This window comes from Dipodomys spectabilis, unplaced genomic scaffold (assembly GCF_019054845.1).
Source record: "Dipodomys spectabilis isolate Male_0828 unplaced genomic scaffold, ASM1905484v1 ptg000051l, whole genome shotgun sequence".
NCBI lineage: Eukaryota > Metazoa > Chordata > Mammalia > Rodentia > Heteromyidae > Dipodomys > Dipodomys spectabilis.
In genome coordinates, this window is record NW_024870728.1 from 1,644,963 (window position 1) to 1,670,925 (window position 25,963).

The 25,963-nt window shown below is 41.1% G+C and overlaps 1 protein-coding gene and 2 non-coding genes across 3 annotated transcripts in view; all 3 read right to left on the minus strand.

The window, feature by feature from the left end:
- Dis3l2 (DIS3 like 3'-5' exoribonuclease 2) overlaps nt 1-25,963 on the minus strand; it is a 341,977-nt gene that overhangs the window by 84,938 nt on the left and 231,076 nt on the right. The window contains exon 12 of the mRNA XM_042679162.1: nt 10,341-10,448. Within this exon, the coding sequence (XP_042535096.1) occupies nt 10,341-10,448 (108 nt within the window). The remainder of the gene's footprint in view (nt 1-10,340; nt 10,449-25,963) is intronic.
- Trnaa-ugc lies at nt 11,592-11,656 on the minus strand. The gene has a single exon. It is a non-coding gene; the product is annotated as a tRNA-Ala (tRNA).
- LOC122107586 lies at nt 22,048-22,153 on the minus strand. Its single transcript, XR_006147373.1, has one exon. It is a non-coding gene; the product is annotated as a U6 spliceosomal RNA (small nuclear RNA).

The window sequence follows — 25,963 nt, forward strand, 5'->3', positions numbered from 1 at the left end:
AAACTATATAGATAGGAAAGAGAATAAACAACTTTCCTATAAGGCCAACATCCAGCCAAAAACTAACAAAAAAACCCTACTGTTTCTTTTTTAGTGTGCATTTAATTTTGTATCTTCAGCACCTTGTACAGTCTGTGAGTACAGCAAATATCTCATGAATATTTACTAAATGGATGAGTGCCTTCTAATAGTATTATGGAGAAGTGGGGTTTTAGTGGGATCTTAAAGGATGAGCGGGATTCTTGCTGGCAGAGCTGAGAGGAAAGGCCTGCAGGACAGAGGAAGAAACACATGAGAAATCTAAGGAGTATGGCAGCTTGTTTAGGCTCAATGGAACACTTCAGTGGCAAGACAGAAACTGTGGGCCCTGGTAGATGGTAATGTAGGGATGATTTGGTGTATGTCTTCGTATGTCATGCTCTAGAGTTAGACTTCTGAGGCTGATCATGACATGACCAGAGGATGTTTAGTAATGAAGTAAGATCCAAGTCAGCTTCACTATGCGAGAAACAGAAACACAGTAACATAAAAAAAACACTGCAAAGGTCAAACAGATGACAAGTGAGCCTTTGGCAACTTTAGCTGAATGTCTTGGTTGATGTTGATATTACTGCAAGACCCAAAGAACATAGGCCCTAAATCAAGTTGCAACATGGATGTTTTATTGACAAGGCAGAGGAAGTATGGGGAAAGGTAGCAAGAAATCATAAAGTGGAGATCAAGCTGACAGCCTTTTGGTTGCCAAGGAGAGATGAGGGTCCCCAGGACAATGGTAGATCTTGAAGGGAAGAGGAATAGAAGGCAGCACTGAAGGCCAGAAACCAAGAATAAAATGGAACACCCACAGTAAGGATAAATAAAAGAATTCCAATGTACCTTTGAAGGCTTTGCTGAAATGTCTGAATGGTGCATATCATAGTACTCTAACTCTGTCCAACACACAACGTGTGTTGCTATGTTAGGCAAGCAGTAGGAAGATTTCTCTAGAGCTCCTAGGAATTGGAAGAGACTTGAGGGGTATTAGTAGAGGTTGGGTAGAAAAACTCAACTTCAGCAGAAGTCAGCTCACAGAAAGCTGTGATGGGAAGCAGCTGCACAGTAGGGAGCTCAGTCAGAAGTGTCAGTTTCTTCCCAGGAACAAAGATGTGCCAGCAAGAGCAGAAAGAATGCTTCCAGAATGACTCTGGAGGCCATGTGTCTCTCTAGTAGAAGAGATGGAAGAAAGAACAAGAAAAAAATACAATTGTACAGATATTATAAATTTTAGAGGAGGACAGGTGAGACCTAGTTTAAGATTGAGAAGACCCTTGGGGCTGGGAAGGTGGCTCAGTGGTAGAGCACTTGCCTTGCATGCCTGAGGCCCTGGGTTCGATTCCTCAGCACCACATAAGCAAAACGAAAAAAGCTGGAAGTGGCGCTGTGGCTCAAGTGGCAGAGTGGTGGCCTTGAGCTCAAGAGCTGAGGGACAGCGCCCAGGCCCCGAGTTCAGGTCCCATGACCGGACCACCCCTCCTCAAAAAAAAAAAAAAAAAGATTGAGAAGACCCTTCTGTCCTGCTGTGTGGGAAGATGAAGTGGACAGGAATAGAGCTGGAAGAGCAGTTCAGTCATTGCATTATCTAGGTGGGAGGCAGCATCTTGACTAAGGGCCAGTATTCTAGTGATTAGGAAAGGGGCAGATTCAAGATGGACTTAGATGACAAAACTGAGATGATTTACTGGCAGACTAGAGTGGGACAGGGTAGGGAAGGGGTGAAAGATCGAAGTAGCCAAGAATGATCCCATGCCTTATGACCTACGTGAATAGAAGATATGGGCCACTTTTGAAATTGGACAGCATGTAGCAGGGAGGCTTTAGGAGTGGGAAGGTGGCCCTCTGATCTTTGACCCTGAGACGCATTTATCAAGTCACTGTAAGACCAAGGCATATATACAAGATAACCTCAAATCAAAGCATCTGAGGAGTAGGGATAAGACAGAGGCAATCAAATGACATGGCTCATCACCTGACATGATCAAGTAGAATTTTGTGGTTCCAGAGCTACATCTTACAAAAGGATTTAATGGGGCAACTTTTTCCTTGTGATAATATATAATCATGTCTAGATTACAGAACAATGTTCTCACAACCAACATGTGAAAAATACATAGAAAATACCATTTGTTCACCTAAAAATATGGGCATTGCCTTAGTGAAGGTACAGATAGCCAGGATTTTCTTGTGGGTGCTTAAAAATACTACTTAAAAAATAAAGTTAGCATAGTTTTTACTATGGAACCATGATTGCTCTAGAAAGTAAGGTATTCTAGTAGTTCAAAGGAAACCCCATAGCTTCCTCCATTTCAACTCCAGGTGAGATCGCAGCCATGTAGGAGCAGTACTCTGATCCCTTTCTATGTCCAAGCCTTTATGACAAGAGAAACAACCACTGCATGAAAACCTAACCTTGGGCTTTGGTCACATAGACTTTTAATTCCCTCTTCATTCATTCACTCAAGTTGTGTGTGGTGTGTGCATGCATGTGTGCGTGTGTGTGTATGTGTGTGTGTGTGTGTGTGTGCACGCGTGCACGTGCCCGCATGTATTACGGCTTGAACTCAGTGACTTACACCCTCAACTTCTTTGCTCATAGCTGGTGCTCTACCACTTAAACCATGTCTCCAGTTCTGGCTTTTTGCTGGCTAAATGCAGATAATTAAGTCTCTCAGATTTGGGGCTGGGAAGGTGGCTCAGTGGTAGAGCACTTGCCTTGCATGCCTGAGGCCCTGGGTTTGATTCCTCAGCATCACATAAGCAAAAAGAAAAAAGCCGGAAGTGGTGCTGTAGCTCAAGTGGTAGAGGCCTAGCCTTGAGCTGAAGAGCTGAGGGACAGCGCCCAGGCCCAGAGGTCAGGCCCCACGACTGGACCCCCCCCCCCAAAAAAAAAAAAGTCTCTCAGATTTGTCTGCCCAGGATGGCTTCATTTTGATCTTCAGATGTCAGCCTCCTGAGTAGCTAGGATGATAGGCATGAGCCACTGATACCTGGCTCATTCAGGTTCTTGACACAGCACTGTTCCTCACCCCACGAAGCCTTTTCTGGCATCCTCAGCTGCCATCTGGCTTCAAACTTTGTACTCCTCTTGCTTAGCAAAGGCTTTCTGTCCCGTGTCTTGAATAAGCATCCCTTGGACATGCATGTGGAATCTGACCTTTCATTTCAGGCATCTTAAGTGTGGGTTAAGAGATCCTCATTTGTCACCACATCCCAGGACTGACCAATTGGTCTATCTCACATGTGGTCCCTGGGCTGGGTATTTGGATAACCACAATACAAGGAGTGTGGTTAGTGAATGCTGCTGCACAACTCTGTCCCTAACACAAGTCCTTCTACTTCCTATTTGGTAAGGTCTGGACAGCAGCCCAGTATCCTTCCTGTACTTGCACCTCCTTCACGTCTGCCCTTCAACCCCTCATGGACAGCAGAAAGCCTGGACATAGACACTGCCTCCAGTAGAAACCCAAAAAGTCTGCTGAGTGTCAAGAGTTTGCTACTTTCTAGTGCTTCTTTTATGACCCTCGTATTTTAGAAGCTCATTAGATCAGGCAGCTCTTTATTTCTTGGGTCTGACTCTAGCAGCCATAATTCATAACGTTCTTTTCTATTGACTCAATTTAGTTCCTTCTATGGGCTTTTGTTTTCTATTTAGTCAAACTTTTGCAAAAATAAGCATTTATATGAATATAAAAGTTATACATGTTTTCAAGAAAACATTAGAAAATTAAGAAAAGTAGAAAAAATTACTCATAGGTTTACTGCTCAAACACAACCACTGCTGGCATTCTGTTTTATTTCCTTCTGGTCTTTTTCCATTCATTTTCCCCATGCTTGCTTCCACTCCCACCAGAGTAAGTGCTGGCATACTGTACTCATAATTTCTTCTCTGTATTTTGGATAATGCTGGCCTCTTAAATCTCAAAAAAAAAACAAAAAAACCCAAAACCCACCTTTACCAGATATTTAGGAGCTATAAAAACTGAATATAAGCTGTGTAACATTTTTAAAATCCTAATTTGGATAAATCAATTGTAATTGATCAAGTAAATGCATTATGAACTAGATTTTAGATGGCAACATGACATTGTTTGGTGTGCTAAGTGTACTGTTGTTACATAAGAAAAAGCCCAGGTTTTTCAGTCACAGATCAAAATACACATGAGTGAAATGACATGTCTGTGGTTTGTTTTAAAATACCATAGCATTAGCAAAGAACAAAGTCTTCAACAGTAGTTGAATCTGGGATATAGGACAGTAGGTTTACTGGGCTGTTTTGTCTAATTTTTTTCAAATTAAAACATAAAGTTCCGATATTCAAACAGTTTTAAAGGCTTGTTATGAAAAACCGCAGTTCTCTGTCCCTTTCCTCCTGTCTTCCCATGGGATAACACTTTGATTAGCTTCCATATTTATATATAACCTTCTCAATGGTTATGCCTTGATCTTTTAGGTTTTATTCACAAACTTTTCGCTATAGAGGCAGAGACTTTGCTTTGCACACACTCCACCGCCCACCCGTACCCTCACCTCCACCACAGCCCATCCTCCCAAAACAGAACGTTCTACCCATCAGCCTCACATGTTCAATATACTCCTGAGGTGATATAAATACTGTCAATAGCTTTCCTTTACAATTTCTTTTTTCTTCTTTGTCAGTCATGGGGCTTGAACTCTGGGCCTGAGCACTGTCCCTCAGCTCAAGGCCAGCGTTCTACCACGTGAGCCACTTCCAGTTTTTTGGTGGTTTACTGGAGATAAGAGTTTCACAGACTTTCTTGCCCGGGCTGGCTTTGAACTGCGATCCTCAGATCTCAGCCTCCTGAGTAGCTAGGATTACAGGTGTGAGTCACTGGTGCCCGGCTTCCTTCATAACTTCTTACTTCCACTGTGATACCCACTTACCTCTCTTTGGTCTGTTTAATTTTTCTAGTACTATGCATATTAACCCATCTCAAATTTTCTACCAACTATCTCAAACAGTGATTTTCAAAGTATGGCCCAGATGTGTGGGGCCCTCATAACCAAAGCTGCCTTTGGAAGAATCTCCTGGCCTAGCACGGCCTGTCCCATGAGCTGACATTGATGCCGGTTGTCCAGGAGCACTGGTGGGGAAACTGTTCTGCCTACATGGAAGTCAGGAGTTGTTATATCCTTTTTTTTTTTTTTTTTTTGGGGGGGGGGGGGTCCGGTCATGGGGCCTGAACTCTGGGCCTGGGCGCTGTCCCTCAGCTCTTCAGCTCAAGGCTAGCGCGCTACCACTTGAGCCACAGTGCCACTTCTGGCTTTTTTCTTTTTGCTTATGTAGTGCTGAGGAATCAAACCCAGGGCCTCATGCATGCAAGGCAAGGGCTCTACCACTGAGCCACCTTCCCAGCCCTAGGAGTTGTTATATTCTTCACACCACACACTGGCTAGGTTCATTGAGAATGTTCTTGGTAGATGAGTAAAATTCATTTTATTTTCTCTTCTCAATCCTTGATTATTTTGTTGCTTCAGTCAGAGGCAGAGGGATGACAGCTATTTTGAGTTACCTATATATAACCATTTGGGCAGTAGGCTGAACCCATGGCTTTCTATGGAGCACCATTTTCACTGAAGAAACAACTAACACACAATTGTAGTTCTTTAGACTTGGTTGTTGGATGTTAAGGAAAAGTATGGGCATTGATTATTGCTAATTGCAAACACTAAGTTTTTTACAAAGATTGTAACAGTAGAAATACTGTATCTGACAAGAAGCTTAATGGTTAGTACTAATACTTAATAGTTTCCAAATACTAAGTGTTGGCTGGTAAGAATGGCAACAAACATGACTTTTTTTTATTATGTAATGAAACGTGTACATTTTGATAGATGATCAGCAAAATAGGTCAATACTTTTTAAATGATTTATGTCTAAATTGTGACTGGGTAAACGATCTATTCACAGTATAACAGACACCAATGGATTTTTATATAACTTAGTAAAGTTCAATTGGTAACAATGCTAATCTGCTAGGGCTACAGAACAAAATATCAGACTGGGTGGCTTAAACAACAAAAAAATGTTTTCACACCATTCTGGAGGCCAGAAGTTCAAGATCAAGGTACCAACCAATTTAGTTCTCAGCGAGGGCTTTCTTCATGTTGCAGACAGAAAGCTGCTATCAGGTTGTGTTTTCACTTGGTGGAGGAAGAAAAAGTAAACTCCTGTCGTCTTAACTTTTATCAATGGTAATCTTATTTTATCAGTGCCCCACTCTATGACTTCCTGCATTCTTAATTATCTCCTGTAGGCTCACTCTAAATATAGCATACTTGGGGTTAGGGTTTCACTACAGGAACTTGGGGAGGATACCAATTCAGTACATAATAGATACAGTTTCAAGTTCTAGACTGCAAATAACTTTAAGCATTTTTGTTGTTGTTGTTGAATTTTTCTACATTTTTGAATTCTACTACATTTGAATTTGAATTCTACTACATTTTTCTGAAAAAGTTATTAACATTTCCCTCTTCTCTTTGGCAGTACTGGGGTTTGAACTCAGATAGACCCAGACTTGCTAGACAAGAGCTCTACCCCTTCAGTCATGCCCCTAGCTCTTCTGTTCTGCTTTAGCTCTTTTTCATTTAGGATTTCTTATTTTTAACACAGGTTAGTCTCAGACTATGATCCTCCTACCTACAGTCTTTGGTATAGCTGGAATTACAGGTGTGAATCACCATGTATGATTGACTTATTGTGACTGGATTTCCTGAACTTTTTCTCGGGGCTGGCCTCATACCATAATCCTCCCCTCTGAGTAACTGGTATCACAGATGTGTCTTATTGTACCTGGCCTAAAATGCTCCATTCTTTCAACCATCTAAAGTTGAATTTCCTTCATATATCTCAACAAAACAACTTATTCCAACAGCCTGATACAGAAGCATGCATGAAAATTTAGCTTACTGTTTTCTCTAAGAATAATATTCAAAAGATTTGTGAAAATATAAAACAAGCTGGAGTCAGGAACACTGGCTCATGCCTGTAATCCTATCTACTCAGGAGGCCAAGATCTGAGAATTGCAGCCCAACATAAGGCCATCCAAGAGACTCTTATCTTTAATTAACCAGCAAAAAGCCAAGAAGTAAAGCTGTGGCTCAAGAGACAGAGTGCTAGCCTTGAGCAAAAAAGCTTAGGAACAGTGTTTAGGCCCTGAGTTCAAGCTCCGGGAACTAGCACAGACAGACAGACAGACAGACAGACAGATAGACAGACAGACTAAACACCCAAAGCTTGTCTCATTTTTTTGTTGTGGAAAATGTACTAACGTTTCATAAAATGTTATTTATATTAAGCCATAATGGATTTTCAGTTTCTTAATTGAGATAGACATTTGAAATTTTTATCACTTAATTTCCACAACATAATCTACATAATAATAATCTACATAAACAACAACAACAACAACAACAAATCTTTGAGGTCCTCATTAAGTTTTTTTCTGTAATGGGTCCTGAGATAAAAGTGTTTGTTACCTGTTGGTGTAAATCATCTTCCAAGAAATTCAGACACAAATATTTTAACTATTTCATTTTCTCAAACTTCTTTCTTAGAGCCTACTGACCCACTCCCATGGGGCCTGCTGCTCTGTGAGCCTGCACAGAGCTGCCATCCCCATCGTTCAGGGCAGCTGTCAGCAAACTGAGGGCCAAATCCAACTTTTCACCTGTTTTTAAATAAAAGTTTTACTGGCATACAGCCATGTTGCTTTGTTTATATACCCTCTGCTTTTTGGCTGTAAAGGGAGACTTTAGTATCTGTCACCAAGACTGTGGCTGTGGAAATATTTACTCTCTGGCCCTTGACAGAAAGTGTGCTAACTCTTTCTTTTCTTCTCTTTGCTGATTTATGTGTTTCCTAGATCCCTCTTTCCCTCTCAATCCTTTCTTTCTGAGACTGCATCCTATTTTGCTGCCAAAGAGATTGGACCCAAACTCTACCATCCTCCTGCCTTAGCCTCCTAAGTGCTGGGATGAAAAACATGCCACTATATGTGGCTCCTTCTTTCTTGATTTGCTTCTTTATTTGGTAAAGCCCATCCTCGAACAGCTTCCTGAGAATGTGTGTGGAAGAGGCACTTTATTTACAAGATCTGCATGTCTAAAAATATCCCCAGTTTATTGACAGCTTCATTGGGTAAAGAATTTTTTGGAGATCATATCCATCATCATTGTCATTCGGCTTTTAAGGTTGTGGTAGAAAAGTCTGGAGTTATTCTGCTTCACCTAGTTCTTGTGACTTCCCACTCCTCCTCAGAAACCGGTAGGTTCTTTTCTTGTCTCCAGTGTTCTGGAGTTCTTGGAGATGATGAGTCTCTAACACTACGCAGACAATAAACTGCCACGTGAAAAGCCATATCCTCCAGGAATGGTACACCTCCTTAGAATTATTTTATCACTGCTTCCCTTTCTTTTCTTTGTTATTTCTGGAATGCCTATGCAGATACTGGATATTTTGGAGGATTCTCAGATTTTCTTATCTTTTCTACCTCTTCCTGGGATGGTTTTTCAACTTCACATTCCAACCAGAATCTCTATTCATTTCTTTTGTATTGTTTTCCCTTTCTAAAAGCATTTTTCTTCTCCAACTTGTTTTTTAATTAGATCTTGGGACATAACTTTAAAAGAATATAAGTGGAAGCTTCTTTCCCTGTTGAGTGTGTTTTGTACTGGGTTGCCTTTTTCTATTAGCTTACTTTGTTTTCCTGTTTCATCCTAGACACTAACATAGTCTCTTTGTACATGCATATGAAATTTTTAAAAAGATCTGAACGTGTGGGAAGAGCTTATTGTCTGTAAGCTTTACTGGTAGAGAAGCAGAGCTGGCTTTTGATCGGACAATCCTTAAGGTTATTAAGTATTCTTCACTACTCAGATTCTTCAGAGAAAGATATTTCCATCTCCTGATTCAAAGGGTATAGGCTTGGCTCGCAGATTTCTGGAGTTGAGACTCTAACATCCAGTATGCCAACATTTACTCAATGCCCCTGAGGAACCACACCACCAAGTGAGAAGTGAGGTGATGTGCACTAGTTCAGACACCCCTTCCTTTGTCTTGTCTAGGTAACACGTCTCTGGTATGCTGCTATGCCAGGGCCAATCTTTTAAGATAAACTTTCACCAACATAATGTCAGCCTCATTTTCACCCACCCCTCTCTGCCTTCCAGAGAAGGCAGAAGCACTATCTGGTGCTGTCCGTTCCTGAATTTTTTGTTTCTTGGCTTCCTCTGTGGCTGGCTGAGGACTCAGCTTTCTCAGGACTGCTAAGTCAGTTACCACTCATCCATCTGCTACCCAGCTTCCAAAGTTTTGTTGCTGTTGTCTCCTCTCCCACTCTCTTTGTCCTTGTGGGTTTATGTCTTAAAAAAAAAATCTCTTCACTGTTGTTTTAGTGAGGTTTTGGGATAAAATGAAAGTAAGTGTGGTTATTCAATCCTCCATCTTTATTTGGAACCTCTTATAATTAAATATCTCTTTTTTACTACCATTAAATATTACAGCATAAATATTTCCCATGTTCTTCCATGGTCTTTGTAATCAGTTTTAGTAACTACATAACACTTCACGGAGTAGGTACCATGGTTTACTTTAATCACTACCCTATTCTGGTTATTTAGAGTTGTTTGGGATGAGGGAACTGGTTTTTCCTTGCATCATCTTTGTCCTCTTTTTCCTTTATCTAGGGAATGCAGGCTGACGTTCTCCACTCCAGTGTCCATATGTCCCCAGTCCCTGCTTTACTCACCAGGGAGGTAGAGCCATCCTGCACACCCTTCAGTACTTGATTTCTAAGATGACACCTTCAATCCATGTGTGCCTGCCATTTCAGACTTTCCTAAGTGTGATGCCTCCTATCTACACAAACATCTTGGTTTCTAGGTGTTCTCCTCCCACAGGCCCTTCTCTAGTGACTGCAGTTTGGCTCTCTCTCTCCTTCCTGCCTTCTCAGGACACTTACCCTACTGGATCAACCCACCACCTGCCCTTGCACCTGCCCTCTCACGCTTCTTCCACCTTCTCCTTCAGTGGGCTACGGGAGGGAGGGGGAAAGGGGGGGGAAGCCACTGTCTCCAAACATAGGGTCAGTTTTGTCTCCTGAGTGGAACAGGTGGCTTTTAAGAGGCCAGGGCCCTTACATTTCTTCCCTGGTGGTGTCCCAGGCTTCCCATATTCTTCCACATGGCACTCCAGCCCAGGGCTGGCATACAGTGATGCTTACCATAACATACAGAATGGGATGGTAGTAACCTGAGAAAATGCTGGTATGCAAATTGTTACCTTGCCCTCAGAGGTCAGCGTCCAGATCACTGAGAAGGTCAGCTTGTCAGTCATGGGGTTCAGGCTACACAGCTCTTCACATAGCAGCCTGGGAAGCATGGGGACCACCTGTGAGCAAAGGACATCTGGTGAACACCTTTGTCTAACCCACAGGAATCTGTGCCAGGCAGCTCAGGAGCAGACTAGAGGCAAGAGTTTGGGGTGACCAAACTAGCTCTTCCAGAGCAAACGGACGATGAAAGCAGCTTACTTCTCAGAACCATCTGCAGTAAGACCACACTGTCTCAGGCTCTTCCAGGAACCTCTACTATCAAGGAAATTGGAGTTGGTTAGTGGGAGACTTGTAACAAAAGACAAGAAATACACTGTTGTGTTGAAACAACAGCTAATTTTGTTGTCTATACTCTATCTCTGATCTACCATTGCAAAATAAAACATAGCAGCTATTTACATACTGTTTATATTGTGTTAGGGAGAATAAGTAATCTAAAGAAGATTTAAAAGTATTCAAGAGGATGTGTGAGGGCCTGGGAAGGTGGCTTAGTGGTAGAGCGCTTGCCTTGCATGCATGAGGCCCTGGGTTCGATTCCTCAGCACCACATAAGCAAAAAGAAAAAAGCCGGAAGTGGCGCTGTGGCTCAAGTGGTAGAGCGCTAGCCTTGAGCTGAAGAGCTGTGGGACAGCGCCTAGGCCCAGAGTTCAGGCCCCATGACCGGATTCTCCCCCCGCCCCAAAAAAAAAAAGAGGATGTGTGAAGGTTGTATGCAAATACTCCACCATGTTACAAAGGGGCTACAGTTGCACTGGATTCTGAAACCTACAGAGGTCCTGGAACCAATCTATCTTGCATATTGGGTCTGAAGCCCATTGTTCAGGAACTACTTGCACTCTGAATAAAACCGTTCTGGTTAAACTACAAGCTTAAGAACTCGAAAGCTAAATATAAACTCTTCAGGGCCTCATCAAAGTAAAATCAATCAATCATTTGATCTAGTAACTGACTATACCATAATTTACTAAAGATTATGTTGGAAAAATAACAAATAAAATATTACTATGAGAATAAAACACAAGGTCTTTTAAAAGTATATTTATGTTTATCTTCATTGTTTTTTTTTGGGGGGGGGGGATCTGGTCGTGGGGCCTGAACTCTGGGCCTGGGCACTGTCCCTCAGCTCTTCAGCTCAAGGCTAGCACTCTACCACTTGAGCCACAGCACCACTTCCGGCTTGTTTTTTCTTTTTGCTTATGTGGTGCTGGGGAATCGAACCCAGGGCCTCATGCATGCAAGGCATGCACTCTACCACTGAGCCACCTTCTCAGCCCCTGTTTATCTTCATTGTAAATTAGGTGATAAACAGAAGGGTTACAGTTGCATAAGTAAGGTAATGAGTACATTTCTTTTTAAGCAGTTACCTCCTCCCTCATTTTTTCTCACTTATTCATCCCTACATCCCTCTCCTCCCCAAAGTTGTATGGTTAATTTCCAACATAGTGTCAAGTGAGTATCATTGTTGAATTATATCATCCTTTTCCCTGATGTTTCTGTGATTCCCTTTCCCTTCTATCAGATAAACTTATATAAGACAAAGGGTACAGAAAATGAAAACTGAAAAAAATAACGTCATTAAGAATATCATAGATTAACAAAATGCTTTGCTAAGCCATTTAGTTGGAGGAACAAAGAAGACTTCAGTAAACAAAAGGTCAGAGCAAATAAACTAAATTTTTATGGGGAAAAAAAAGAATATCATAGACATATTCTAGTTATAATGTAATAATGTAATTTTTTCCAAGTCTTTCCATTTCCTGATGAATGAGACAATGTCATTCTTTCTTTTTTTTTTTTTTTTTTTTTTTTTTTCAGGTAAGGGGTAGGTTTATTCAGTAGACCTGCTGGGAACAGGCAAGGTTGGCACTCCACGTGGCTGGGAAAGGCCTGGGAAGGAGAGAGAGCTGAGAAAGAGAGGAAAGAGCTAGAAAAGAGCAGAGAGAGGGGTAAGAACAGTAGCACTCACGTGGTATTCAGGTATTCAGAAGACCTGCTGGAACCAGGCAAGGTTGGCACTCCACGTGGCTGGGAAAGAGAGAGGAAAGAGCTAGAGCAGAGAGAGAGCAGAGAGAGCTAGAAAAGAAGAGCAAGAGCAAGAGCTAGAAACGAACAGAGAGAGAAAAAGCAAGAGAGCTAGAAGAGCAAGAGCAAGAGAGCTAGAAAACAAGAGCAAGAGCAAGAGCTAGAAAAATGAACAGAGAGCAATGTCATTCTTTCTGATGGAAGCATTGAACCCACCTGTATACACACCACATCTTTTTGATCCATTAATCTACTGAGGGGCATCTGGGTTGGTTCCATACTTAGCTATGATAAATAATTCTGCAACGAACATGGTTGTGCTGGTAGCTTTAGTGTGGCCTTGCTGGGTCATAGGGGAGCTCTATGTTTAGTCTTTTGAGGAACCTCCATACTTCTTTCCAGATTATCAGAACAAGTTTCAGTTCTACCAATAATGTAGTAGCATTCCCTTTGGCCACATTCCCACCAGCATCTGTTATTATTAGATTTCCTGACAATGGCCATTCTGGGGTAAGGTGGAGTCTCAATGTTGTTTTGATTTGCATTCCTTTTATGGCCAGAGATGTTGAGCATTTCTTCGCATCTACTGGCCATTCTTATTTCCTCTTTAGAGACATCTCTCTTTAAGTTTTAGCCTACTTGTTAATGAGGTGGTTATTTCCTTGGGAATTTGTTTTTGGGGGATTTAATTTTTTTTTTTTTTTTTTTTTTTTGTCCGGTCGTGGGGCCTGAACTCTGGGCCTGGGCGCTGTCCCACAGCTCTTCAGCTCAAGGCTAGCGCTCTACCACTTGAGCCACAGCACCACTTTCGGCTTTCTTTTTCTGCTTATGTGGTGTTGAGGAATCGAACCCAGGACCTCATGAATGCAAGGCAAGTGCTCTACCACTGAGCCACCTTCCCAGGGGATTTATTTTTTTAAGCTCTAAGTATATTTTAGGTATGAGGCCCTTGTCTGTTGTATGGCTAATGAAGATCTTCACCCAGTCTGTGGGTGTCCATTTATCTTGCTTGCTATGTCCTTTGCCATACAGAAGCTCTGCAGTTAAATGCAATCCCATTTAGCAACCTTTCTTTGATTTGTTTATCTACAGAAGTAGAAAAACCTCCCATGCTCCTGTATTGGGAGAATTAACATTGTAAAAATGGAAATACCTGCCAAAGGCTATCAACAAATTCAATGGAATACCTATCAGTATCTCAGCTTCATTCTTTAATGAAATAGAAGCAATCCAAAAATTCATATGGAATATAAAAGACCCTGAATAGTGAAAATAATCCTTAGCAGGAAGAATAGTGATGGAGGAATATCAATACAAAACTTCAAACTCTACTACAAAGCTGTAGTAATAAAAATAGCTTGGTACTGGCACAAGAACAGGCCTGAGGACCAATGGAATAGAACTGAAGACCCAGAAAGAAACAAACCCACAGACTTATGGCCACCTAATCTTTGATAAGGGAGCCAAAAACAAAAAAAACCAAAAAATAAAAAACCCAAAAAAACCAGGATGGAAAAATGACAGCTTCTTCAACAAATGGTGCTGGCACAATTGGCTAACCACATGTAGAAAACTGAAGTTAGATCCTTATATATCACCTGCACCAGAATCAATTCCAAATGGATCAAAGACCTCTAGTTAAAAGCAGATACACTGAAAATATTACAGGAAGGAATAGGGTAAAACACCAGGGCTCCTTGGCACAGGTTGACACTTTCTGAATAAAGACCCAAAAAACACAGACAGTCGAAGCAACTGAGGACAGTGAAGGTTCATCAGCAGCAAGTATATTAATGCCTGAGAACCCAGGGTCTAATTATGGGCCCAGTACTTCCGCTACAGTCAAGTTAGAGCAATTCTGAGTCTAGTTTTTTCTCAGCAGCAAAATGGTATTAAAATTAGAGATGAAAAGTGAGATATTGGGGCTGGGAAGGTGGCTCAGTGGTAGAGCGCGCTTGCCTTGCATGCCTGAGGCCCTGGGTTCGATTCCCAGCACCACATAAGCAAAAAGAAAAAAGCCGGAAGTGGCGCTGTGGCTCAAGTGGTAGAGCGCTAGCCTTGAGCTGAAGAGCTGAGGGACAGCGCCCAGGCCCAGAGTTCAGGCCCCATGACCGGACCCAAAAAAAAAAAAAAGAAAAGTGAGATATTATAATAGATATCACTGAAATCCAGAGAATGATTAGAATGAACCTTATATTCCAAAAAACTGGAAAATTTAGAAGAAATGGATATATTTCTGGACAGATATGACCTACCAAAATTAAACCAAGAAAATATAAACAATCCAAACAGACTTATAAAAAGTAATGAAATTGAAGCAGTAATAAAATATTGCCCAATGAAAAAAGTCCAGGTCCAAATAGATTCAGAACTTTAAAGGAGAAGTAACACCAATCTGCCACAAACTGCTTCACAAAATAGAAAGGTTAAGAAGCACTTCTAATTTTATTCAATGAAGCCAGTATTATCTTGATACCAAACTGGACAAGGACATAACAAAAAAAAAAAAATAGCCAAGTACTGGCAGCTCATGCCTGTCATTCTAGCCACACAGGAAGCTGAGATCTAGAAAACTCAAGTTTGAAGTCAGTCCAGGCATAAAAATCCATAAGACTCCATCCCCAAAATAACCAGCAAAAAGATTGGTTGAAGACATAATTAAAGTGGTAAACACCAGTTGAACAAGCAAGTCAAGTAAGCCTGAGGCTCTGAATTCAAAACACTACTACTAGCAAAAACAAAAAAAAGGAAAAGAGAAAAAACTTTAAATCAATATTGCTGATGAACACAAATACAAAGATATTCAATAAAATACTTACAAACTGACTTCAATAACACATTAAAAAATCAAGTTCTTCTCATTCCAGGCATGCAAGGATGGTTGAATATATGCAGTCAATGAAAGCAATAAATATAATCAGGAATAAAAATTTACATGATTTTCTCAATATATGAAAGCAAAACTTTTCATAAAATTGTATATTCATTCATGACAAAAGCTTTGAAAAATTTAGGAATGTAAGGATCAGACCTTAACATAAGAAAGACTATATATATAGACAACATTATTTATACTAAGTGGAGAAAGACTATAAGTTTCTTCCTAAAAACAAGAACAAGACAATGTGTTTACTCTCTCCACTCTTATTTAAAGAATACTAAAATACTTAGCTAGAGCAATAATGCAAGAAAAAGAAAAGGAAGACAAATAGAAAAGGAAGACCTCAAACAATGTCTTTTGCAGATGCTATGATCCTATACTTGAAAAACTCATATACTTGAAAGACACTACCAGAAAACTCATAGTTCTACTAACACTTCTAGCAAAGTAAGTGGATATAAACTTAGCAAAAATAGCTTTATCTATATATACCAACGTAAAACAGCCTGAGAAATAGTGTAGTGTAGTCAAAGTAGTCTAAAGAATAAACTAAAAGAGAAATAATCCTAACCAATGAAGTGAAAAATCCCTACAATGAAAACTCTAAAACACTGAAGAAAGAGGGGCTAGGAAGGTGGCTCAGTGGTAGAGCGCTTGCCTTGCATGCCTGAGGCCCTGGGTTTGATTCCTCAGCACCACATAAGCAAAAAGGAAAAAAAAAGCCGGAAGTGGTGCTGTGGCTCAAGTGGTAGAGCACTAGCCTTGAGCTGAAGAGCTGAGGGACAGCGCCCAGGCCCAGGCCCCACAACCGGACCCCCCCCAAAAAAAACAAAAACACTGAAGAAAGAAATTAAAGAAGAAACTAGAAGATGAAAAGATCTCACGTGTATTTGGATTAGAAGAATTAATATTATGAAAATGGTTATTTTCCTGAAACCAATCAATGCAATCCCCATCAAAAATTCCAATATCATTCTTCACACAAGTATAAAAAAAAAATCCATGGGGCTGGGAAGGTGGCTCAGTGGTAGAGCACTTGCCTTGCATGCATGAGGCCCTGGGTTCAATTCCTCAGCACCATATAAGCAAAAAGAAAAAAGCCGGAAGTGACGCTGTGGCTCAAGTGGTAGAGCACTAGCCTTGAGCTGAAGAGCTGAGGGACAGCACCCACTGGACCCCTCCCCCCCCAAAAAAAAGACATTTGGACTAAGAGAATAATGGACCTCAAAATAAACTTTTACAAAATCTTCAATAAAATACTTGCAAATTGAATAACACATTGAAAAGAACATGCACCATGATCAAGTTGTTTTCATTTCAGGCATGCAAAAATCAATAAACATATTCAGTGACTTGACTCTCAACAGTTGTCAAAAACATCTGGAGAAAGGACAGCCCCTTAAACAAATGGTTCTGGGAAAACTGATATCTACAGATAGAAGATTAAAACTAGACTCCTAAAAATGTTAGAACCCTCACAAAAACATAAGTTCAAAATGTAAGATCTGCAAGCCAGAAAGCTTGGAGAAATCACTTTACAGCATAGGCACAGGTGACCTTTCTGAATAGGTCTCTAATAGCTCATAAAATAATAGCATTTGCACCAAGTTATAAAGGTTCTGGTTGGGTGCCAGTGGATCACACCTATAATCCTAGCTACTCAGGAGATCTGAGGATCATGATTTGAAGCCAGCCTGGGCAGAAAAATCCCCATGCGACTCTTACTTCCAATTGATCACTCAAACCTGGAAGTGGAGCTATGGCTCAAAATGATAAAGCGTTACCCTTGGAAAAAAGAGCTCAGGAACAGCACTCAAGCCCTAAGTTCAAGCCCCAGAACTGACAAAAAAAGAAAAAGAAAAAAAGGTTCTGTACTACAAAAGAAATAGTTATCAGAGTGAGGAGATAGCTTTTAGAATGGAAGAAAATCTTTGCTAGTTCCCATCTGACAGAGGATTCATACCCAGAATATATAAAGAACTAAAAAAAACTAAGCATTGAAAAAATAATCTGGTCAACATGGACTAAAGAATTGAACAGACAGTTCTCAAAAGAAAAAGTAAAAATGGCCAAGAAATATATGAAGAAATTGTCTCACATTTTTAGCCTCAAACATACAAATAAAAGAGCCGGGTGCTGATGGCTCATGCCTGTAATCCTAGCTACTCAGGGGGCTGAGATCTGAGGATCGAGGTTCAAAGCCAGCCTGGGCAGGAAACTCTGTGAGACTCTTATCGCCAATAAACCACTCAGAAAGCCAGAAGTGGTGCTGTGGCTCAAGTGGCAGAGCACTAGCCTTGAGCTCAAGAGCCGAGGGACAGCCGAGGCCCAGAGTTCAAGCTCCAAGACCAACCCAAAAAACAAAACAAAAAACCCAAAAAACAAAACAAAACAAAACGAGATTGCATCTCACCCCAGTCCGAACAGCTATCATCAAGAAAGCAAAAACAAAGGGCTGGGAAAGGTGGCTCAGTGGTAGAGCACTTGCCTTGCATGCATGAGGCCCTGGGTTTGATTCCTTAGCACCACATAAGCAGAAGAAAAAAAAAGCCGGAAGTGGTGCTGTGGCTCAAGTGGTAGAGTGCTAGCCTTTAGAGCTGAGGGAAGTGCCCAGGCCCAGAGCTAAGGCCCATGACCAGACCCCCCCCCGCCCAAAAAAAAAAAAAAAAGAAAGCAAAAACAAGACATGCTGTTAAGAATATGGGATAAAGGAACTCTACACTGTTGGTAGGATTATAAACTAGTTTAACCACTATGGAAATCAGTATGTGGGTTCACCTAAAAACTAAAAATGGAATTACCATGATCTAGCTATACACTTCTGGGTATAAACCTAAAGTCAGCAAGTCACCATACAACAGAAACAGATGTGTATCCACATTTATTACAACACTATTCATAATAGCCAACTTATGGAATCAGTCTGTGTCCATCAACACATGGTGGTGTATATATACACAACAGCTTTATTCTGCCATAAAGAAGAGAGAAATTATGTCATTTGCAGGAGAAACGATGGAACTAGATATCATGTTAAGTGAAATATACATGCGGTATTCTCTTTTGAAAGACAGAAGCCTATACCACATAGTTTTCTCCTCTATGTTGAATCTAGAGTTAAGAGAAAAAGAGGATATGAATTCAGAAGAAGGTCTATTTGGGAAGAGGAAGAAACTACAGAGTAATGGGGGGGGGGTGAATATGATCAAAGTTCATTATATACATGTTTGAAAATGTCACATTGAAACTCATTTCAAATGTCCTAAAAAAAGACTTTGAATACTAGAAATGCTAGATAAAAGTCAGCTCAAGCCATCTGTAGTTGTTTACTTATGTTATCCCAGATACTTAGGAAGCAGTGAAGAGGAACATCATGGATTGAGGCCAGCCTGGGCAAAAAGTTAGCAAGATCCCATCTCAACAAACAATCTAGATAGTGTTAGGTAATGCTGACATACATCTATAATCTCAGCTATCTGGGAGGAAAAGGTAGCAGGATTATAGTCCAAGGCTAGCCTAGTTAAGACTCTATTTGAAAAATAAATAAAAGGAATGTTTCAGTGGTAGAGTGCTTGCCTAGGAAGCAAATGGCTTTGAATTCAAACCCAGTGCCCCCTAAAAGAAAGAAAGGGGAAAAAAAACCTCCAGGGTTCCTAGCCACTGCATCATCACCTGGATCAGTCTTCCTGCCATTCACTCTTGGTCTGGGCATTACCCTCCATCCATAACACCAGCCGCATGTGCCATCTTTCTGCAAGCCCTTCACCTAGCCTGTCTGCTTATTGTTCTAGTTTATGCACATGCTATTCTCTTTTTCTGGAACACCTTTCTGAACACTTTGCATCTGGCAAACCTATGCACATCCTTCTAGATTCAGCTACCTGCCATCTGTAAGGCTTCTCTGGTCTCCCCCAGGCAGAGAATGTACTATGTTTTGCAATTCCTCTTTTCTTTCCAAGACAATGTAAAGAAGTCTCAAAGAGCAAGCCACTCCTTCCACCCTCTCTAATCTTCTGCATTCCTCCATAGCATCAACCAGACAGCATCCTGTATCCTGGTTGCTTCTCTAGTGTATCTCCCACTTCCAGATCACAGAACTCCTAAGAACAAAAACAAGGTCTTTCCCTGTCTCCCTAACTAGCATCTGACACACAACAGGCACCTTAAATCTGTAGATGACCTGTTTTTATACTTCCTGTATCACATAAATCATTTTATACAATACTTGGCAGACTTCCAGCTAAACATTTTACTTTAAAATGTCACAGGCACCTAAGTATTTAAATATAAAGGAAATAATCAGCACACTCAGTAGCTGCCCAGGTTATCAAAACTGCTTGGCTACTCATACTACTATGGTCAGAGGCCAAAGAACCTAAGTGCTTATAAAGAAGAGAAACATGAAAACTTCTGAGATAGTATAATTAATTTATATTTTTAAGAAGCGTTCCCTTTTAGTAAACCCTTCACCAGATCAGGAATGGAAGAAGAAACTATCTTTGTGCCCATACAGTTTGGTAAATAGGTATCTAGGCATCTTGTCTTTCAAAAGAGAAGAAATTGAGAGGTTATGATCACACTTGTGGTCTGACATATTCCAGGCTCTCATAAATCAGCCTGGTCCTGCTGGGGTCACTGTGAATGCATCTTCCACAACCCCATTCAAGCAGGTATCCCTATAGAGAAGGGCTAGAGAAATGAAAGAACAGCAGGTGGCCCCTCTGATAACTTGGACCCTGGATAGCACAACCATGACATGGGGCCTGCTACAGTACCTAGACACACTCCAAACTGGTGTGAGGGGGGCAGAAATAGCCATGTCTAACTGTAACTGAGAGCCCTGCTACTACCAGCACTGTGCCAAGCCCCTCTTGATCTTTTTGTTTGTGGTAGTTCTAGGGTTTGAACTGAAGGTCTCACACTCAGTTTGCTTGTTTGGCCGGCACTCACTTGAGTCACACTTCCAGCTCAAGTCTCTTGATTTTTTTCCCTACCTTTCCGTCCTCAGCTTTTCTGCTCAGTACAGATCACTTCAGTGCCCAGCTCCCTCACTCCTACTGCCTCAATTCTACAAACCCTGTGGCCAGCCTCACAATGTGCCCTTCCTCGCTCTCATTTTTTGTCAGTTCTTTCCTATGCCATTCAGATACAATCTACCTGACTCTTCTCAACCTTTCTCAGCAGAAAAGCTCAGGTCTTCTTCACAGAGAGACTGAGACTGTCAGTCTCAACCCCTTCTCAGCACCCTTCAACTATTTTCCTTCAATTCACATCTTCCAACTCTGCTCTCCAACTTTACATGTATACTCTGGTGCCTCTATCCAAAGCCTAGATCTTCCCTGTGAGCTCCCTGTTTGGCTGGTCTTTGATCATGAGCTAGAACACAATGCTAGAGTTGTCTTTCTTACTCACAGGTACCATTCTTTTCCCCAATCTTTCCTTCTCCCTCACTTGTCATACAGGTTTCTCAAAATGGTTTGTGCCTCTCACTTTTCCCCACTTCCTTCCTTTATTTCTGAATCACAAGATAGTGCATTCACTGTACTAATGTTAGGAGATACCAAACCAAAGCATGACAATGCAAACTTTGTGAGGCCCAGTCCTTAAGAATGATAACATGCTGATACAAAGCCTTTGTTTTAATTCTTCACACACATAACCATACTCAGGGGAAAGTGTACATATTTTTTTTAAAATAAACAACAACCAGATCCTTAATAAAACCCTTTCTAGATCCTTTCTCAGCTAGCTCCTTATCATTGGTTCCTTACCACTATCCCTCTGCTTTCTTCTCTTCCATGGCACTGTTTCCTGAGGGATCTCTTCTCTCTGGGTTTGTACTATTGTGTATACATAAGTCCTTCCCATATCTGCACTCCTAACCCAGCCACTGCTTGGAATAAGACCCCCCTTCTATGAGGATACCTTAACTTGGGCATCCATGGATTCCTCAAATATCACATGGAGAAGACAAGAGTCCAGCATTCCCCTTCCCCACCCCACCCCAACTTGCTCCTGTGTTGATATTTTTTTTCTCTGATAAGAGCAGTATCTTTTCCCTGTTAAAAGCAGTATCTTTTCCCCAGTCAAATAAGCTAATCACATAACTTCTTTAAAACTTCCTAAAAAACAACGTACCACATCCTTACCACCTTCCATCTCCACCTCTATTTGTTGAGATTCTTCCATTTTCCTTGCCCTACTACATCCAGTCAGTGCCAGAGTCCTGAATGCAGATCTTACATTTCAAATCTCTCTCCAATATGGACACTTGTCTCTTTTCCTCTCATGATACAGTTTAATAGTCTCCCAAATGGTCTTGATTTGCTCTGTGAAGAAGGCTTGAATTCCAGAGTTCTGGAGGTGGAAGTAATTCTGGATAAGACCTCTGTTACAGTTTGGACTTTTATAGTTTGGACCTGGTTTGAGTGTCCCACAATCAGTTTATGTGTTCAGAGCTTGGTCCCCAGTATGGCAGTGTTGAAAGGTGGTGGGAGTTTCAAGAGGTATGGCCAATACTGGTCTTCCCTCTACCCTGGCTTCCTGTCTAGCCATGTGATCTCTCCCTTGCCCATAACTCCTGCCACTGTTGTATCATCTATCAGGAAGTAATGTAGACAAATGGTAGATAGAGGCTTGTCTGAGATGATACTATGCCTTTGGACATTCAATCTCCAGAACTAGGTTAACAAACCAGCTTCAGGTATTTCATTGCAGTAACTAAAAAAACAAGCTAATACAACTTATTTTTTTTAAATATGGAACACTTCTGAAATTTGTGTGTAATCTTTGTGTAAGGGCAGTACTAATCTTCACTGTATCCTTCCAGTTTTAGTATGTGTGCTGCTGAAGTTTCACCTTCATCTTTGTTCTCCAGACTTCTGTTTCTTCTTACTAAACTCCACTCAATGTTTATCTGCAACCCCATTCATTTAAAGGCATGTTGTCTTTACCTTCCAAATAATAGATGAGCTGGATTCAGTACATAATTAGACTTTTGCCTCCTCTATGGATAAAAGAGGGTCCAAATACTTTCAGTGGAACTAAAAAAATCTTTAATAAAGACTGTATCCTCAAGTCAAGCATGATGCACATGACTGTAATTCCAGAGTTCAGAAATGGAGGCAGGAGGACTACATTTGAGGCACACCTGGAATATATAGTAAAACTGTCTCAAAAAAATAAAGCATATACAGAAAAACAATAACTAAGCCAAAAAGTTCCATCACGACTGGACCCTCTGTGGTCAGTCTAGGAATGAAGGGTGATTTTTAGCTGCTAAGTAGAAGCTGACCTCTGTAACCCTACCTCCAAGGGAACAGTAAAGCTAATGGGGAGGTAGTTTCTTCCATTTTGTATACTTTGCCTTTCCCTACTTCTGGCTGTATGATAGCTGGAGAGGTAAGGAGAAGGACTTTAATATACTGGGGTGGTTGTAAAACTATCAGATGTCACCTAGCACTAGGCTGAAGACATTGGTTGCCCTCATTCTTCTGGGATGCAGTGAGACCCCATAGTATTAGGAAACTCTCTGGAGATTCTTTGAGCAATTACTCAAAACCTCATGGGAGAAGGACCTTGGTACTGATAATGATCCTTGCGTTGGCCTCATTCTCCCTCACCCAGAGTATTCAGGTGATTTTCTACTTTGATGGAAAGAGAGCTCTTAGGGAAAGCCAGGCTTCTTAGCCTGCCATTCCAGGCCTTTCCCTAACTTTACTTCTTGGCTCCCCTTGCAACTCACACCCTAGCACTTCCAAGCTACATATAGCTCCTTGAACACAACGTTTCTAGTCTCCACCTGGAACATAAACACTTTCCAGTGAAACAGAGAAACACTGTTCACAGATTGATTATTGTGTAACACCTACCAGTCCTTGCAGAAAATGCCTTCTATTACCAAGCCAGGGAGATGAAACTTCATTGGGAATGGTACTTCTGTAACCCAGGGCAACCCAGTGTATTGTGAAATGTTTGCTCCTTAGGGAAGATCAGAATTCATCTCATCTTTGCATTCTAGCACCTTGCACATTACTGGTACTCAATAAATGCTAATTAGGTGGAGTCTTGATAGTACTTTTGGAAGTGGAAAAGGAAAGGAGCTTGAAGGATGCCTCCAGGCCAAGTCCAAAGTTGGGTCAAGAGAAAGCCTAAAAGCTGGCTGTGGAAAGAAGGGTCAGATAACAGGACTTTGACTTTCTAAGCATTCTGGACCAAACCTTGGGAGAATTGAGAGAAGTGATCATTTGGGTCAATACACCACTGCCCAAGACAGCTGGGTGGGGGTACCAACAAGACTATAAAATCTTACATTAGCCTCAGAGAGCAGAAACATCTGCAAAAGCCACAGCGGGCAGGCTGGCCAAGTTCAGCAGCGGGTTAGCCAGGAGAGCCCTGTGACCAACCGAAAGGGCCACAGAGGGGGAGAATCAATCATCTAAGAAGAAGGAGCAGGAAGGATGAGCAGTCAAACTGAGGCTAGACACCTACAACCCACCTAGCGCTCTCTACTAGTTTGGGGGCCACAGGGCCCCTCTGTCCCTTTCAGCCCAAGCCCTGGCTGGCTTCCCACTCAAACTCCCTCAACATCCTTTGGGCCCACCCACCTAGCTATGAAGCCTGACAACTTCTCTCTGAGGACTTTGAGGTTTTAACACCAACTTATGCTCAGCTAGCTCCCTACTTACACACTGAAACAACTTAAAGGAAATAGGTAATTCATCTGCCCGCCAACATCTCTGTTTAAAGAGTTTTCTTTTTCATATCAACACTTCTATGGGTTCAGAATTTGATCAACTCTTTGCTACACAGTTTGACATTAACAAAACATCAACATTCTGACAACCTGCTGGTGTCAGAGAGGAACATCTTAAAACTTTTTGGACTCTCCATGAAGACAGGCTTCCAATTCCAATCTTTGATCTCTCTATATAAAGCAGTACCAATAAAATAGCGTAGAGATTTATGGGCGAACTTTCATTTGAGCTGTTTTACACCTAAAATAACATGAGTGCTTCGGTCACTAGGCTGAAAATTTAGGTTTAGATTTCAACTGTTTAGGTTTTCTGTTAGTTTTAAAACCGAATTCACTTATTAAAAATTTACCTTGAAAATTAAAATTACATTGTATTTCTCTCTCTCTCAGAAAATGTCTGACAGATATTAACTATGCAGATATCCTGTCCTCTGAGAAAAGTTGGGTAGATAGATGTCTCCTGTCCTTAAACAACCATCTTTTGACCAAAAAAAAGAGTGTTTTGTTTTCTCATGATTTCAATGGACACTATTTAATTTTTTATCTTTCAGCCTGAGCATCACCCTTGATAGCAAGTTACCAAGTACTTATTATTGTGGGTAAAATCTCAGCAAAAAGAATTTCATTTAAAAGTCAGTGAGATGAGATTTGGACCAAGATTGGTTTCATTGTATATTGTCTGGCTCTATGGGATCATTCCCAAAACCAAGCTTAGATTGTAATTCTGACCATCAGTCACTCATAGGTCAATGCCTGGATGAAAAGAAGTCAGAGCCATACTCCCTATAGATGGGAAATCAACCAGAACTCCTATCCACCTCCACCCTCCTTTCCCGGGGTGATGAATTTGGGAAAAATGATTCTGCCAAATGAGAAAGCAGAGACTCTGGAGAGGGGAAAGGCAGCTTATCCAGCTTTTAAGAAGATCTTTATAGGCAAAGTAAAGTGAAAACAGCAGAAAAGTTCCTGGACACAGTCCTTTAAGAAACAAAAACGAGTAGGAGGAAAGGTCGGAGCAGTGGTTCAAAGGCATCAGAATGCACAGCTGCTGCTGTCCAAGGTTGTGGGTCAGTGCTGAGCACCCTGCCAAACCTGAAGCAGGGCCTAACAGCAGAGGTTCTCAGACCTTTCCTCTTCACAGCTCCCTACCTCCAAAACTTAGCAGCAGAGTTCCAATGGCAGTCCCAAAGAGAGACTCAAGAACTGTGATGATCACAAAACCAAAAAAGAACAGAGAAGAAACTATGCTTAGTTATTTAACCCAATTTCTGATTTTGAAACAGAATTCCTAGTTAGAAAGGGAAAATGCAGCAGCTGGATAGAGAAAAACACCTGCTTAAAAGAAAAATCTCTAATGGTTTCTAAAATTCTTAGCTAAACTTGAAGAACAGAGTTAAACTTTTCCCAATAGGGAGAAAAGCTTCATATTTATTCACTTGATGTGAGCTTTAAAGTTTAAAGGGATTACGTCAAAGTGTGAGAGATTGCTTCAATTGTGCTCTTGATCATAATATTACAGTTTTTGTAGATAAAAGGAATCTGGAGACTCATCTTCCTTCATGAAGAGGTCTGGGCCAGGCAAAGGCTAGGTTTGGCCAACAGCATTTTGAGGCAAAGTGTAAATGGGATGATTCCACCCTGAGGTCACATTATGTGGAGTCAAGTGCAAGTGTCAGAACCATGTTCTCAGGAGGGCCAACCTCTCTAAGAAGGAGGACCTAGATGGGATGGTCAAAAGAGCAAAAATGGATTCGAAATCACCTCCCCTAAAGCCTCAATTTTTTTTAAAATTTTATTTTTAAATATACCATATATGCAGAGAAGTACATGGGTTATAAATAAGAGGCTAGACATGTTTTTACAAACTGAACACTCCTAGTCAGAATCCAGACTAACTCTCATGGGCAGCCCCT